Source organism: Gorilla gorilla, chromosome 20, assembly GCF_029281585.2.
Source record: "Gorilla gorilla gorilla isolate KB3781 chromosome 20, NHGRI_mGorGor1-v2.1_pri, whole genome shotgun sequence".
NCBI classification, from domain to species: Eukaryota; Metazoa; Chordata; class Mammalia; order Primates; family Hominidae; genus Gorilla; species Gorilla gorilla.
In genome coordinates, this window is record NC_073244.2 from 70,425,028 (window position 1) to 70,441,965 (window position 16,938).

A 16,938-nucleotide genomic window follows, 5' to 3' on the forward strand; every position below is an offset into this window, starting at 1 on the left:
TAATACAGTAGTCACCCCTCGTCTTCAGTTTTGGTGAATATAGTACGATAAAATATTTTGAGAGAGAAAGACCACATTAATATAGCTTTTATTACAGTGTATTGTTATAATTGTTCTATTTTGTTAGTCATTGTTGTTAATTTCTTACTATGCCTAACTTATGAACTTTATCAAGGGTATATAAGTATAAGAAAAAATATAGAATATATAAGGTTCAGTAATATCCATGGTTTCAGGCATCCACTGGAGGGTCTTGGAACACATCCTCTGCAGATAAGGGGGAACTACCATAGTATAAAATACCTTGGTAAGGATGTAGAGAAATTGGAACCCTCATCCACAACTGGTGGGAATGCAAAATGGTATAGCCAATTTGCAAAACAGCCTGGCAGTTTCTTAAAAAGTTAAGCATTGGCTACATGCGGCCAGGCGCAGTGGCTCATGCCTGTAATCCCAGCAATTTGGGAGGCTGAGGTGGGCGGAACATGAGGTCAGGAGATCGAGACCATCGTGGCTAATACGGTGAAACCCTGTCTCTACTAAAAGTACAAAAAAAAATAGCTGGGTGTGGTGGTGGGTGCCTGTAGTCCCAGCTACTCGGGAGGCTGAGGCAGGAGAATGGCATGAACCCAGGAGGCAGAGCTTGCAGTGAGCCGAGATTGCGCCACTGCACTCCAGCCTGGGCGACAAAGCAAGACTCCGTCTGGAAAAAAAAAAAATTTTTTTCAAAAAGAAAGTATTATCTCTCTCTGAATGTCGGTAGCACCCCCATCTAGAAATGGGGCTAGATTCTGAGAAGTAGAATTAATATTGAGGCAGAGAGCACAGTCATTTTAAAGCTCTTACAACATACTGCCAAATTGTTTGCCAAAGATATTCTAATTGATTGCCCTCACCAATAGTACATGAAAGTAGTTTTTTGCTGGCCCTGACCAGCATTCAGTGCTCACAGTTCTAGAATTTGGAAAGGCTTTGAGTGTGGAGGAAAGACCGCAGATAGCCTGAGCTCAAACACTAGCTTTGTTCCTACTGACCAGATGACTGTAGCAGCTGACTTTCCCCAACTTTGAAAATGGGAGTGGTAATACTGACTCACAGGGTGGTGCTAAGGCTTGAATGGGATAACAGATGCCAAAGGCTAGTGTGGCCTGGTAGCCGGTAGGTTCCCACTGACTGTCTGTTCCCATTTTCTTTTATTCCCGTTGCACACTATACCCATATCCATCATAACGATTATCTTATCATGTGTTGGTCGCTGTCCTTCCGTTGAGGTCACTGAGAACAGCACCCATGCCTTCCCCGTATTTGCATTCCTAGTACAGTGCTGGGCACAGAGTAGGCACCTAATGGGGGTGTGTTGAACAAAAGTATTATTATTGATGTATGTGCCCAGCAATGCTGTAGACACTGGGGATAAAGCAAAGACCTAAACAAAAACCCCTGCCCTTAATGTGCTGATACTCCAACAGGGACAAGTAAATAATAAACAAGTAATCACATAAGTGTATCACACGTCAGGTGGTAAAGAGCAAATAAAGCAGTGTAGAAGCACAGAGACTTACTGATAAGGTGTCTTTTGTGTAGAGGCCTGACTTAAATAAGGGAGAGAACACCCAACAATTATCAAATGCACTTTTTTTTTTTTTTTTTTGAGACAGAATCTCACTCTGTCAGCCAGGCTGGAGTGCAGTGGCACAATCTGTGCTCACTGCAACCTCCACCTCCCGGGTTCCAGCAATTCTCCTGTCTCAGCCTCCCAAGTAGCTGGGATTACAGGCCCCCGCTACCACGCCTGGCTGGTTTTCATATTTTTAGTAGAGATGGGGTTTCGCCATGCTGGCCAGGCTGGTCTCGAATTCCTGACCTTGTGATCCACCTGCCTCAGCCTCCCAAAGTGCTGGGATTACAGGTGTGAGCCACCGCATCCAGCTGACATTATTATTATTATTATTATTTTGAGATGGAGTCTCTGTTGCCAGGCTGGAGTGCAGTGGCGTGATCTCGGCTCACTGCAATCTCCACCTCCCGGGTTCAAGAGATTCTCCTGCCTCAGCCTCCTAAGTAGCTGGGACTACAGGCACACGCCACCATGCCCAGCTAATTTTTTTGTATTTTTAATAGAGACGGGGTTTAATCATGTTGGCCAGGATGGTCTCGATCTCTTGACCTCGTGATCGGCCCAGCTTGGCCTCCCAAAGTGTTGGGATTACAGGCATGAGCCACCATGCCTGGCCAACATTATTTTTTTAAAAGCTTTATTTTTATTTTATTTTATTTTTTGAGATGGAGTTTCACTCTTGTTACCCAGGCTGGAGTGCAATGGCACAATCTCGGCTCACTGCAGCCTCCACCTTCCAGGTTAAAGGGATTCTTCTGCCTCAGCCTCCCAAGTAGCTGGGATTACATGTGCCTGCCACCACACCCAGCTAATTTTTGTATTTTTTAGTAGAGACGGGGTTTCACTGTGTTGGCCAGGCTGGTCTTGAACTCCTGACCTCAGGTGATCCGCCCACCTCGGCCTCCCAAAGTGCTGGGATCACAGGTGTGAGCCACCGCGCCCTGCCGTGTCTTTCTTCTTTTACTTAGCATGATGTTTTCAAGGTTCATCCATGTTGTAGCATTAATCAGTACTTCATTTCTATTTATGGTGAGTAGTGTTCCATTATAGGTATATACAGCATTTTATCCATTCATCAGGTGGACATTTGGATTGTTTCTCCTTTTTTGCTGTTATGAGTAATGCTGTTATGCACATTTATGTATAAAGTTTTGTGAGGACATATTCTCATTTCTCTTGGGTCTACACGTAGGAGTAGAATTGCTAGGTCATGGGGTAACTCTGTTTAAGCTTTTGAGGAACTCCCAGACTGTACTTCCCACAGTGGCTATCCCATCTTACATTCCCAGCAGCAGCATATGAGGATTACAGTTTCTCCATATCCTTGCCTACACATGTTATCTGATTATAGGCATCCCAGCAGGTGTGAAGTGCTATCTCATTGTGGTTTTCATTTGCAGTTCCCTGGTAGCTAGTGATGTTAAGCATCTTTTCGTGTATTTATTGCCCATTTGTGTATCTTCCTTGGAGAAATGTCTAGTCACATTCTTTGCTCATTTTTAAATTGTATGATTCATCTTTTTACTATGGAGTTGTTCTAGATACAGGTCCCTTATCAAATATATGATTTGCAAATATTTTCTCCCACTCTGTGGGCTGCTTTTTCACTTTCTTGATGTGGTCCTTCAAATCACAAAAGCTTTTAATTTTGATAAAGTCCAGTTTATTTATTTTTTCTTTTGTTACTTATGCTTTTGGTGTCATAGCTAAGAAGGCTTTGCGTTATTTTCAAGTATTCATGGAACATTAACCAAAATTAACCATACACTGGGTCACAAACCAAGTTTCAGCAAATTGTAAATGATCGAAATCCATCATAGCATGTTTTCTGACCACAACAGACTTAATCTAGACATCAGTAATAAAAAGACAACTAGAAAACCCCCAGTTGTTTGGCAATGAAGCAGGAGAGTTTTAAATAACCAATGGGACTGGGCATGGTGACTCATGCTTGTAATCCCAGCACTCTGCCGGGCCGAGGCAGGCAGATCGCTTGAGGTCAGGAGTTCGAGACCAGCCCCGCCAACATGGCAAAACCCCGTCTCCACTAAAAATACAAAAATTAGCCTCACATGGTGGTGCACACCTGTAGTTCCAGCTACTTGGGAGGCTAAGGCAGGAGGATTGCTTGAACCCGGGAGGCAGAGTTGCAGTGAGCCAAGATAGCGCCACTGCCCTCCAGCCTGGGCAACAGAGGGAGACTCCATCTCAAAAAAATAAAATAAATTTTAAAAAATAATTAATGAGTAAGGTAGAAATTGTAACAGAAATTAGAAAATATTTTTAACTAAATGATAATGAAGATACAACATATCAAACTTGTGATATATAGCTAAAGCTGTGTTTAGAGAGAAATTTATAGCCTTAAATATGTGCATTAGAAAAGAGGAAAGGTGAAAGTCAATTATGTATCAATCTCAAACACTACAAAATAATTAGCAAATAAAGTGAGAGAATGACCATGTGGCTACCTGGGGAATGTGAGACAGAGGGAGAAAGACTTGGCTCTGTTGGGGAGGAGCACGCCTTAAACAGGCTGGCTGTAGGTTTGCGTGGGTTTGTACCTTAGCTCTCTGTTAACCCTTCACTAGCTGAGGGACTTTGGGCAAATATTTTCCTCCTGAGTGTCTGTTTTTCCATCCATAAAATAGGTAGAAAGTCCCACCTCCTGAGTTTGTTGTAAGTTTTTTTGTTTGTTTGTTTTGAGACAGAGTCTTGCTCTGTTGCCCAGGCTGGAGTGCAGTGGCGCAGTCTCGGCTCACTGCAAGCTCCGCCTCCCAGGTTCATGCCATTCTCCTGCCTCAGCCTCCTGAGTAGCTGGGACCACAGGTGCCCGCCACCACGCCTGGCTAATTTTTTTTGTAGTTTTAGTAGAGACGGGGTTTCACCATGTTAGCCAGGATGGTGTTTGTTGTAAGTTTTAAATGAGTCTACATGCAAGCAGTAGTAGCTTAGAACAGTGCTCAGCACCAAGTGGGTGCTGTCCTAATTATGAGGATTGTCTATGTCTTTGTGAGAGTCTTTCACATCTCACAGGCCACAAGCCTGTGTTTTCCCTGCTCTGTAGGCATGAGGCAGGGCCCAGGTTCCATGTGATGCTGAAGCTCTGACATTCCTGCAGGCCCAGTTCCAAGGCTCCGGCATCCTGTGTCTCACTGAGCACTGCTGCCCGATGGCCATCCCCAAGCACTCCCTGAGCCCAGTGCCGTGGGAAGAGGACAGCTTCCTTCAAGTGAAGGTGGAGGAGGAAGAGGAAGCCAGCCTCTCCCAGGGCGGAGAATCCAGCCATGACCACACTGCTCACTCCGAGGCTGCACGCCTGCGCTTCCGGCACTTCCGCTATGAGGAGGCATCTGGTCCACACGAGGCCCTGGCCCACCTCCGAGCACTGTGCTGTCAGTGGCTGCAGCCCGAGGCGCACTCCAAGGAGCAGATACTGGAGCTGCTGGTGCTGGAGCAGTTCCTGGGTGCGCTGCCCCCAGAGATCCAAGCCTGGGTGGGAGCCCAGAGTCCCAAGAGCGGAGAGGAAGCCGCTGTGCTGGTGGAGGATCTGACTCAGGTGCTGGACAAGAGAGGTAAAGGGGCGCCGTGGGCAGCTTCACGGCACAGCAGGGGTACACCCTGGACAGGAACATGGGAGCACAGGGCTCTGGTTTGGGGTTGCTCATGCACCCATTCTCACATTTGTACTTTACCGTAACTCTCACACACTGTTGTAGACAGGTGTGTTTTGGTTGCAGGTGACCAAAAGCGAGCTGAAATGGGCTGAAGCAAAGAAGGGTAAGGAGGCAGCAGATACGGCTATATCCAGAAGATCTGTTGACAGCATCAGAACTCTCTTCTTCCTCTCTTGTTCTGTTTCTCAGTTGGTTTTTTCTGTGTTAACTTCATTCTTATTTTCGGTTCTCTTTCCAAAGGGGTTAAAGATAGCCAGGAACCCCAGGCTTATGTCTTACCAATGTAGAAACCCCAGGGTAATAACAATAAGAGGTCCCTGGTCTGAGCCCCCACTGGCCTGGTTGGGATCTTATGTTTGTGTTTGGCCAACCAAATCCCAGGGACTAACAGTGAGCAACTGGCTGTTTCTCAGAGGAAACCAGATGAGGGCCTGGGTGCCTGGGGTGGCTGTTGGGGGAGACGGAAATACCAGATGTCCCTGTGCACCTTCTCTATGCCCACGCTGGGCTGGCCTCCAGGATTTGGGTGGGTCAGACCTGCCCCAGGCTCAGCTGGGCACTGTTACTCAGAGAGACCCACACAAACATCCCAACCCAGGGAGGTCCAGTGGGATGCAGGGAAGACCCAGCCTTGGCACAATCCAGAGCAGGGAGTGGTGGCTCGTCTCAGATGGGCTTGGCCTGGCCTATTGGCAACAGATAGGAGGTGGGCATACCATACACTGGGAGGAAACGTGCAGTGTGCAGGAGGAATGTGGAGTCTGGATACAGCTGAATCATCAAGGCTCAGTAGATCCAACCGCTGCTTCTCTTCCTGGCCATGTGACTCCCTTGTGCCTCAGTTTACTCATGGGTAAAATGGGGATTGTAATAAAAACGCCCACCTTAGTGGTGTTGAGAGATACAAGGCAATACCCGTGCAGCACCTGAAATGGTGCCTGGCACAGATTAAATAAATGGTAACTGCATTTATTTAATAATGCAATTATCCTGTTAGGATAATTTGTTCAGCTCTGGGAGAAACAGGCCTCTCTGGAACAGAGGTTGGTCTATGCCCAAGCAGATGTCACAGAGACAGGGAGAGGAAGGAGGGAGTGGCCCCATCCTCCCACAGGGTTGCCCAAAGCTCAGAGAAAGGGCAAAATGCAGAGGGAATGGTGGGGTCAAAGGCCTGGCAGTGTGATTTGCACTGGTGTATTCTGGTAAAAGCAGGTGGTGTGATGTTTCTGGAGTAGAGGAAGGAAGGGGGAGATAGGGCCAAGCAGATGGCTGGGGGAGCAGGGGAGACTGCCTGTGGACCTGGAGGAGAACATTCTGGAGCTGAAATCCCAACTGGGCCACTAGCTAACTGTGATCCTGTACCAGTTACTCAACACCTTCCCTCAGCTGGATTTCAGTTTCCCCATCTGCAACAGAATCACAGCAGTACCTCCTTCTGAGAGCAGGTCGAAGCTGAAATGAGGCAATGGAAGTCACCCACTGTGCTTGGGGCCCAGCACGACAAGAGCCTGATAGTGGTTAGTGGCCCTGGAAGGCCAGCGGCACAGCGTCCATGGCTTACAGATGGGGAGACTGAGTCCCAGATGAGGGCAGGACTGCTTAAGGTGGTAGAGCTGGGGTTTGAGTCCAGTTTCTGCACTGCTGATACCCACTGTGGACTTGAGCAGTGGGTATTCCACCTGTCTCTGCCTCCTCCCTGGAATCCATCCAGTAGATGTGCCAGATTATGTGTCCTTTGCACCCATGCAGGGCAGGTCAGTGCGAGCATTCCTCTACCTCATGCACACTCTGATCTCCAAGAGCACCTCAGCCACACTCTGCCTTCATAGTACTTTACAATGTAGGGGCTTGAGAGGCCAGGTGGGTACCTCACGTACTCACCCCCAGCAGCCATATTCTACCTGGGGTTCTACTTGCAGAAATTTTCACCATCGTGGGCTTCTGGATGGATTCCCTCATTCAGCCAGAATTCACCGAGCACCTGTGGACACATCCAGGCCTAGAGGCAAGGTGTTGAGTGTGAGGGACAGAACCGCAGCCTCACAGAGATCAGAGCCTGCAGGGGACACATCCAGGCCTAGAGGCAAGGTGTCGAGTGTGAGGGACAGAACCGCAACCTCTCAGAGATCAGAGCCTGCAAGGGACACATCCAGGCCTAGAGGCAAGTTGTCGAGTGTGAGGGACAGAACCGCAACCTCTCAGAGATCAGAGCCTGCAGGGGACACATCCAGGCCTAGACACAAGGTGTCGAGTGTGAGGGACAGAACCGCAACCTCTCAGAGATCAGAGCCTGCAGGGGACATATCCAGGCCTAGACGCAAGGTGTCGAGTGTGAGGGACAGAACCGCAACCTCTCAGAGATCAGAGCCTGCAGGGGACATATCCAGGCCTAGACGCAAGGTGTCGAGTGTGAGGGACAGAACCGCAACCTCTCAGAGATCAGAGCCTGCAGGGGACACATCCAGGCCTAGACGCAAGGTGTCGAGTGTGAGGGACAGAACCGCAACCTCTCAGAGATCAGAGCCTGCAGGGGACACATCCAGGCCTAGAGGCAAGGTGTCGAGTGTGAGGGACAGAACTGCCACCTCACAGAGATCAGAGCCTGCAGGGGACACATCCAGGCCTAGAGGCAAGGTGTCGAGTGTGAGGGAGAGAACTGCAACCCCACAGAGATCAGAGCCTGTAGAGGTGCATGTGCTCAGGGTCCTGACGAGGACAGACCCTCCCTCTCTCTCTGTCTCCAGATCAGTTCCACATCAGGGTTTCTCCTCTTGACTCTTGAGCCAAAATTGGGAGCCTTGAAAGATGGCGAGTTTGGTGGGAGAAGGAGAAATCAGAACCCATGGTGTAGTTTTGGATGGTGTGGGAGGACAGCCCTGCACCCTCTGTCATCCAAGACACCAAATAAGAAACTTCCCCTTGGAACTGGGGCCAGATGTTAGGAACAGGCCACATCTCCCCTTATAAAGTGTGACCGGGGCCCTCGGCAGAGTAGGGGAGGCTTGGTGTGGTAGGAGGAGTGACAGTGTGGTTCGGACTGTTTCAGGATGGGATCCAGGAGCCGAGCCCACAGAGGCAAGCTGCAAGCAGAGTGACCTGAGAGAGTCAGAGCCATCAAATGTGGTCACTGAGACCCTCATGGGAGGTGTTTCCCTTGGACCCGCCTTTGTCAAGGCATGTGAACCTGAGGGCAGCTCAGAGAGGTCTGGACTATCAGGGGAGATCTGGACGAAGTCTGTCACCCAACAGATCCATTTCAAGAAAACTTCAGGGCCTTACAAGGATGTCCCCACAGACCAGCATGGCCGTGAATCTGGTGCCTCGAGGAACAGTTCTAGTGCGTGGCCAAACCTCACCTCCCAAGAGAAGCCTCCTTCAGAAGACAAATTTGATCTGGTGGATGCTTATGGGACAGAGCCTCCATACACCTACTCAGGGAAGAGGTCCTCCAAGTGTCGCGAGTGCAGGAAGATGTTCCAGAGTGCTTCGGCGCTGGAGGCACACCAGAAGACCCATTCTCGGAAGACACCATATGCCTGCAGCGAGTGTGGGAAAGCCTTCGGCCGGAGCACTCACCTCGCCCAGCACCAGGTTGTTCACACAGGGGCGAAGCCCCATGAGTGTAAGGAATGTGGGAAGGCCTTCAGCCGAGTCACCCACCTGACTCAGCACCAAAGGATTCATACTGGAGAGAAACCCTACAAATGTGGGGAATGTGGTAAGACCTTCAGCCGCAGCACTCACCTCACCCAGCACCAGCGGGTGCACACGGGGGAGCGGCCCTACGAGTGTGACGCGTGTGGGAAGGCCTTCAGCCAGAGCACGCACCTGACTCAGCACCAGCGCATCCACACCGGGGAGAAGCCCTACAAGTGTGACGCGTGTGGCCGAGCCTTCAGCGACTGCTCGGCCCTGATCCGACATCTGAGAATCCACTCTGGAGAGAAGCCGTATCAGTGTAAGGTTTGTCCGAAGGCCTTTGCGCAGAGCTCCTCCCTCACTGAGCACCAGAGGATCCACACGGGAGAGAAGCCTTATAAGTGCAGCGACTGTGGGAAGGCCTTCAGCCGTAGCTCCGCCCTGATGGTTCACTTGCGGATCCACATCACGGTGCTGCAGTGACCGGAAGTCGCCCCTGGGGGCGTAGCACAGCGTCTTCTCGGAGGCTCAGCGTCTAAGAGGAACCATGAGTTCCTGAAGAGCCACAGACAGGGTGGGTGATTGATGAGCTGTCAGAATGATAGGTGCCTGAGGGCAGACTCGGGCTGTCTAGGAACAACTCTGCATTTGAGGAACCCTGATGAGCACAAGGTGATTCAGGCCAGCTGGAGAAGCTTCCAGAAGGGCCCTGCACTGCTACCCTCTATTTCCCACTCAGGGCTGTCCCAGAGAGAAGGCAGCTGAGCTGAGGATTTAGACTGGTTCTGAGGGCCAGGGCAAATGAAGGCGCATGTCTCTCAGAACTCAGCGTCCCAAGACGCTCTGGGCAGGCAGACTGTAGCTTGTTCTCATGTGGTTCGTCTTGCCTGCTTTTCTGCTGCTTAGCCCAGAACGGACACCTGCCATGCCCACCTCTGTGCCTTGGCACCTACTATTTCCACTCCAGCCTGTTTTGTGCCTAACCGCAAGGCTGACTTTTGAGACTGCCTCTTCCATGATGCCTTTTCCACACTCTGCCTCTCTCGTGGTTTCCTGTTGTAATCAGTGGTGCTGCTTGACACCTGCCCAGCATGTTCCTGTCTCTCCTTTTCCTTCCACATCCCACCAGTCACCAGCGCTATTGTTTTAACCTAAAGCTTATCTGTAATTCACCTCCTTTTCCACCACTGCTACCTTATGTGAGCCCTCATTGCCTCTTGCCTGGATTATAGCCGGGGTCTCCTTCCTGACCCCTTCCTGCCTTTATTCTCTGCCCCTGTATCACTCTCCAGGGGACTCTTGATATTACTTAGATCTGACTGTGTCACTCCAAGGTGGAAAGCTCTCCAACCCATCTTCTACAGCACAGCTTCCTGAACAGGGTATAAGTATGCTGAGATGCAGGCTGCTCTGGGCCCCGAGCAACCTCTCCAGTTATCCTCATATGCGTGTATGAATACTGTCATTTTTCTGTGCGTGCAGTGAAAATGGCCTCATCTCATACCATGGCTCCGCCTTCCATACACCAGCCACACGGAACTACTGTGGTCCCTGAAGGAGCCATACATTTTCCCACTTATGTGCCTTTGTACCTGTGCCTGGAACCCTCCTCTCCTTTTTCTTTTTTTTTTTTTTTGAGACAGAGTCTTGCTCTGTCGCCCAGGCTGGAGTGCAGTTTCGCGATCTCGGCTTACTGCAAGCTCTGCCTCCCGGGTTCATGCCATTCTCCTGCTTCAGCCTCCCGAGTAGCTGGGACTACAGGCGCCTGCCACCACGCCCAGCTAATTTTTTTTTTTTGTATTTTTAGTAGAGATGGGGTTTCACCGTGTTAGCCAGGATGGTCTCGATCTCCTGACCTCGTGATCCACCTGCCTCGGCCTCCCAAAGTGCTGGGATTACAGGCATGAGCCACCACACCTGGCCCTCCTTTTTCACCTAAGGTGTTTCAAATGTCGCCCAAAGAAACCTCCCTGCTCTCCAGGAGCAGACTTCAGCTTGCCCTCTCTGCTTCCAGAGCACCTCCTAGATACCTCTCTTACAACTCCTACCACCTTGTTTTACTTATTTGCTCCTTGTAGAGCTTATAGTCTGCCTTTTCCAAGGATACCATAAACTCCTGAGAGCAGGGGCCATGTCTTACTCTCAGTATCTACAACACACAAGATTCAATAGGCCCTGACTGATGTCTCTTACATGAATGTGACTGGTGCCCCCAGGAGGCAGTCACCATGCTGTCTCTGCCCCACATTGTCCTTATGTATGTTTACATGGATGTCTCCCCAGCAGCTTGAACCCTGGAGAGCAAGAACAATCTGATTTTCCTGAGGGCGAGCACCCAGATAAGCCTGGCATGCAGTGGCCTCAATAAAATGTGACTGTATTGAGTCATTTTCTAGGGCCCCAGATCCCCTGGTGTCATGGACTTAGTCTTTGCCAGCATTCTGTCCATGTGTTCTCTGGTCTTCTCTCACAATGCTGCATCCCTGTCCCATTTTTAGGGTCCATGTCTATCACTGGACGCTGCAGCTTCTGTTCATTACTGTTAGTGTGTCATTCTTCATGCCTCTGTTTCTGTGATGGTCTCATCATATGTGAACCATTTGACCTGGCGTATTGTGTACTAGTCACCGTCACCATCTCTCCATATGTATCTCCCTGTATTTCGGGCCCATTCCCTCTATGTCAAGAGTAAATAGAGGCACAGAGACTGATGAGAAACGTTCATAACATGAAGGTAAGACTCAGGGAGACAGAGACTTTGTGGAAGTATCTCTGAGGGAGTCCCAGACACAGGCAGAGAGGGCCACATATCATGTGCCAGAGGCTGAGAGACTGAGAGGGATGACAGGCTTAGGGGAAAACTCAGAGAGGAGAGATGCACATTCCTAGTGAAATGATTGCACAGGCTTCCAGCATGCTGGAGGGAACAGAAAAGGCATGGGCCTGAATTCAGGCTGCAGAGCCTGACTCCTCCCTGTGGCTACTTTTGGGACCTAAGATAAGTGACTTTCCTAAACCTCCATGACCTCCTCATATGTAAACCAGGGACAGGACCCACCTTGTGTAGTGCCTGACCCAAAGCCTGGCCCTGCACACTGTCTCTGACTCACAGCAATCATCAGCACCTCTCTTTGCCTCCTACTTGCTCAGTCTCTGTCACAAGAACTGGATCTCCATCCCCTTGATGCTCTGAGCATCTTCACCCATTTGGTCGTTGAGACATATCTGTCCATGTCTGTCTAAAAGGGGAGGAGATGAGGGAGAAAAAAGGGAATCTACTCAGAGTCTGTGTGTGCTGCCCAGTCTACCAAATAATTTATATACATCTCAGTCCTCACACAACCATCCCTGTTTTATAGAGGAGGAGGTGGCTTAGAGAATGTAACTGACCAAAGTCACACTGCCAGGAACTGGAAGCACTAGGATTTGACAGCATATCCAAATATGTCAGCAATTTCAATAAACATGACTGTACTCAACAAACCAAGTGTAAAGACAAATTCTAACAGATTGAATTTCTTTTTGGACCAGCCATATGTTCTTTAGAAAAGATACACCTAAAACAAGGATATGGGAAGTTGAGGGCAAAGGGATAGAAAAGGATATACAAGGTAGGCATGAAACCGAAGAAAGCTGATGGAGCTGCATTAGTCGCGCAAAACAGACACTAAGGTATAAAAGCATTTTAAGAATCATGGGGTCACTATGTTTTTATAAAAGAAACAATCTATTAGGAAGATGTAATAGTTCAAAACCAGGCACATAATATGAGTCTTGTAGAACAGAATCACAGTGAGAAACTGACGAAACCTTAAGTGTACTTGGAAGTGCTAACACGTTCTTTATGATAGAAAACATTTGAAGAGGCCGGGTGCGGTGGCTCCCACCTGTAATCCCAGCACTTTGGGAGGCCAAGACAGGCGGATCACGAGGTCAGGAGTGCGAGGCAAGCCTGGGCAACATAGTGAAACTGTTTACAAAAAATACAAAAATTAGCCAGCCTGGGCCGGGCACAGTGGATCACACGTAATCCCAGCACTTTGGGAGGCCAAGACAGGCAGGTCACGAGGTCAGGAGATTGAGATCATCCTGGCTAACATGGTGTGTAACCCCTTCTCTACTAAAAATACAAAAAATTGGCCAGGCACAGTGGCTCACGCCTGTAATCCCAGCACTTTGGGAGGCCAAGGCAGGAGGATCACAAGGTCAGGAGTTCAAGACCAGCCTGACCAGCGTGGTGACACCCTGTCTCTACTAAAAATACAAAAAATTAGCTGGATGTGGTGGTGTGTACTTGTAATCCCAGCTACTAAGGAGGCTGAGGCAGGAGAATCGCTTGAACCCAGGAGGCGGAGGTTGCAGTGAGCCAAGATCGCGCCATTGCACTCCAGCCTGGGCAACAGAGCGAGACTCTGTCTCAAAAAAAAAAAAAAAAAAAGCCAGGCATGGTGGCACACGCCTGTAGATCCAGCTAATCAGGAGGCTGAGGCAGGAGAATTGCTTGAACCCGGGAGGCAGAGGTTGCAGTGAGCCGAGATTGGGTGACTTCACTCCAGCCTCGACAACAGAGTGAGATTCTGTCTCAAAAAAAAAAAAAAAAAAAAAAAGGCTGGGCACAGTGGCTCACACCTGTAATCCCAGCACTTTGGGACGCCGAGGTGGGTGGATCACCTGAGTTCACGAGTTTGCGACCAGCCTGGCCAACATGGTGAAACCCCATGTCTACTAAAAATACAAAAAATTAGCCGGGCGTGGTGGCAGGTGCCTGTAATCCCAGCTACTCAGGAGGCTGGGGCAGGAGAATTACTTGAACCGAGGAGGCAGAGGTTGCAGTGAGCCGAGATTGCACCATTGCACTCCAGTCTGGGCAATAAGAGCAAAACTCCATTTCAAAAACAAACAAACAAAAAGACTCAACCCAGAATTCTTTTTTTTTTTTTTTTTGAGATGGAGTCTTGCTCTGTTGCCCAGGCGGGAGTGCAGTGGTGTGATCTCAGCTCACTGCAAGCTCCGCCTCCCGTCAACCCAGAATTCTATATCCAGTGCAAACACACTTAAAGAACGAAGGCAAAATACAAACATCCTCAAATGAAACAAACCTAAGATATATATTTCTTGCCAGCAGACTTGCCTGAAAAGAAATGCCAAAGGAAACTCTTGGTAGAAGGGAAATGATACCAGAGGGAAAGCAGGAACTTTGGGAATTAAATGAGAGTAATAGAGATTGCACAAATATTTTATCTTTAAAATATGGCTGGAGGCGGCTGGGCGCGGTGGCTCACGTCTGTAATCCCAGCACTTTGGGAAGCTGAGGTGGGCGGATCCCAAGGGCAGGAGATGGAGACCATCCTGGCTAACACGTTGAAACCCCATCTCTACTAAAAATACAAAAAATTAGCTGGGCGTGGTGGTGGGCACCTGTAATCCCAGCTACTTGGGAGACTGAGGCAGGAGAATGGCATGAACCCGGGAGGCAGAGCTTGCAGTGAGCTGAGATCACGCCACTGCACTCCAGCCTGGGCGACAGAGCAAGACTCTGTCTCAAAGAAAAAAAAAAAAAAGAAAAAAAAATGTGGCTGGAGGCCGGGTGTGGTGTAATCCTAGCACTTTGGGAGGCTGAGGTGGACAGATCACTTGAGCTCAGGAGTTTGAGACCAACATGGCGAAATACTGTCTCTACTAAAGATACAAAAAATGACTGGGTGCGGTGGCTCACGCCAGTACTTTGGGAGGCTGAGGCGGTTGGGATCACAAGGTCAGGAGTTTGAGACCAGCCTGGACAGCATGGTGAAACCCCATCTCTACTAAAAATACAAAAAACTAGCCGGGCATGCTGGTGGGTGCCTGTAGTACCAGCTACTCTGGAGGCTGAGGCAGGAGAATTGCTTGAACCTGGCAGGCAGAGGTTGCAGTGAGCCGAGATCACACCACTGCACTCCAGCCTGGGTAACAGAGTGAGATTCTGGAAAAAAAAAAAAAAAAAAAGCAAAAGCAAACAAACAAAACTCAATAGTAAGAAAACAAACAGGCCAGGCACGGTGGCTCATGCCTGTAGTCCCAACACTTTGGAAGGCTGAGGCACGTGGATCACTTGAGGTCAGGAGTTGAAGACCAGTGTGGCCAACATGGTGAAACCCCCTCTCCACTAAATATACAAAAATCAGCCAGTGTGGTGGCACATGCCTGTAATCCCAGCTACGCAGGAGGCTGAGGGAGTTGAATCGCTTGAACCTGAGCGGCGGAAGTTGCAGTGAGCTGAAATCATGCCACTGCACCCCAGCCTGGGCAACAGAGCATGACTCCATCTCAAAAAGAAAGAAAAGAGAAGAAAAAAGAAAACAACCCAATATTTTAAAGTGTGCAAAATATAAAAACAGACATTTCATCAAAAATGCTATATAGATGGCAACTAAGCACTTGGGGAAAAAATGCTTAACATCATCAGACATTAAGGAAATGCAAGGAAAACCACTATTAGATATGTCTACACACCTATTAGAATGGCTAAAATAAACTTTTTTAAAAACTAAGCTGGGGCTGGGCGTGGTGGCTCACACCTGTAATCCCAGCACTTTGGGAGGCTGAGGCGGGTGGATCACCTGAGCTCAGGAGCTGGAGACCAGCCTGGCCACCCAACAAGGTGAAACCCCATCTCTACTAAAAATATAAAAACTAGCTGGGTGTGGTGGTGGGTGCCTGTCAGCCCAGCTACTCAGGAGGCTGAGGCATGCGAATCACTTGAACCCAGGAGGTCGAGGTTGCTGTGAGCCAAGATCACGCCATTGCACTCCAGCCTGGGCAACAAGAGCAAAACTCTGTCTCAAAAACAAATAAACAAGAAAAGGTTTTAAAAATTGATGAACCACTAGCAAGAAAGAGAGGACACATCAGGCTTGAGGAAGTGACATCATCATAGACTGTGCAGACATTAAAAGGCATAGGCATATTAGGAACTAGATATTACTAAGGCAGTAAACCAGACCACTAGCAAATTCGTTGAAAAATACAATTTATCAACCATTGGTTGATAATACTGATATGCATCTTCTGTGTGCCAGGGCCTTGAGGCCCTGCTCCAGGCAGAAACTCGGCAGTGGTTGGGAAGGCATCAGATGTCAGATGGCACACGAGGACTCAGAGCTGAGGGATAATGGGAAAGAACACAGAGGAATCCAGCCATTTCCACAGCGTCCAGCTCTGCTGTGGGAGGCTGGGAACAGCCCAGCACTACCACCCTGTGACTAGGAGGACAAGACCACAAAATGCAGCTTCCCTGAACCTCCTCTTGGTGATGGGGTTGATGTGGTCAAGGTAGAGGTGGGTATGTCTGGAGCCTCAAGCAACCTGCCCATACCTGCTGGGACCAGGCCGAGGTGCCCAGGGAGTAAGAGGCAGCATCCTGGAAGAGCACAGATGAAAGAGGCCCTGAGAAGTGTTGGTTGGCCAGGTGCTGTGGCTCACACCTGTAATCCCAACACTTTGGGAGGCTGAGGCGGGAGGATCACTTGAGCCCAAGAGTTCAAGACCAGCCTGGGCAACATAGTGAGACTCATCTCTACAAAAAATAAATAATAGAAAGAAAAATGTGAGTTGGCCAGGCATGGTGGCTCATGCCTGTAGTCCCAGCTACTCAGGAGGCTGAGGTGGGAGGATCACTTAAGGCCAGGAGTTCAAGACAAGCTTGGGCAACACAGTGAGACCCTGTCTACAAAAAATAATAATTAGCCAAACGTGGCGATGCATGCCCAGGCTCCCAGCTACTTGGGAGGCTGAGGCAGGAGGATCGCTTGAGCCTGGGAGGTCAAAACTGCAGTGAGCCGGACTGCAACACTGCACTCCAGCCTGGGTGACAGTGTGAGACCCTGTCTCAAAAAAGAAAAAAGAAAAGAAAACTGTGCTCTTAAGAGGCAGCTCTCCACTCCTCTACCTCAGGAGCCACCCCAGAACCCATCCACTTTGAGGACACAAGATCCCAGCCCACTCAGCCCTGGGAGTCCAAAGACA

The 16,938-nt window shown here is 49.3% G+C and overlaps 1 protein-coding gene across 2 annotated transcripts in view; it reads left to right on the forward strand.

The window, feature by feature from the left end:
• ZSCAN22 (zinc finger and SCAN domain containing 22) overlaps positions 1 to 12,417 on the forward strand; it is a 14,967-nt gene extending 2,550 nt beyond the window's left edge. For both annotated transcript variants that reach the window (XM_019015174.4, XM_031004188.3), the window contains exons 2-3: positions 4,740 to 5,193; positions 8,342 to 12,417. In XM_019015174.4, coding sequence (XP_018870719.3) covers positions 4,791 to 5,193; positions 8,342 to 9,417 — 1,479 coding nt within the window. In that variant the 5' untranslated portion in view covers positions 4,740 to 4,790 and the 3' untranslated portion in view covers positions 9,418 to 12,417. The remainder of the gene's footprint in view (positions 1 to 4,739; positions 5,194 to 8,341) is intronic.
• Positions 12,418 to 16,938: the final 4,521 nt, after the last annotated feature.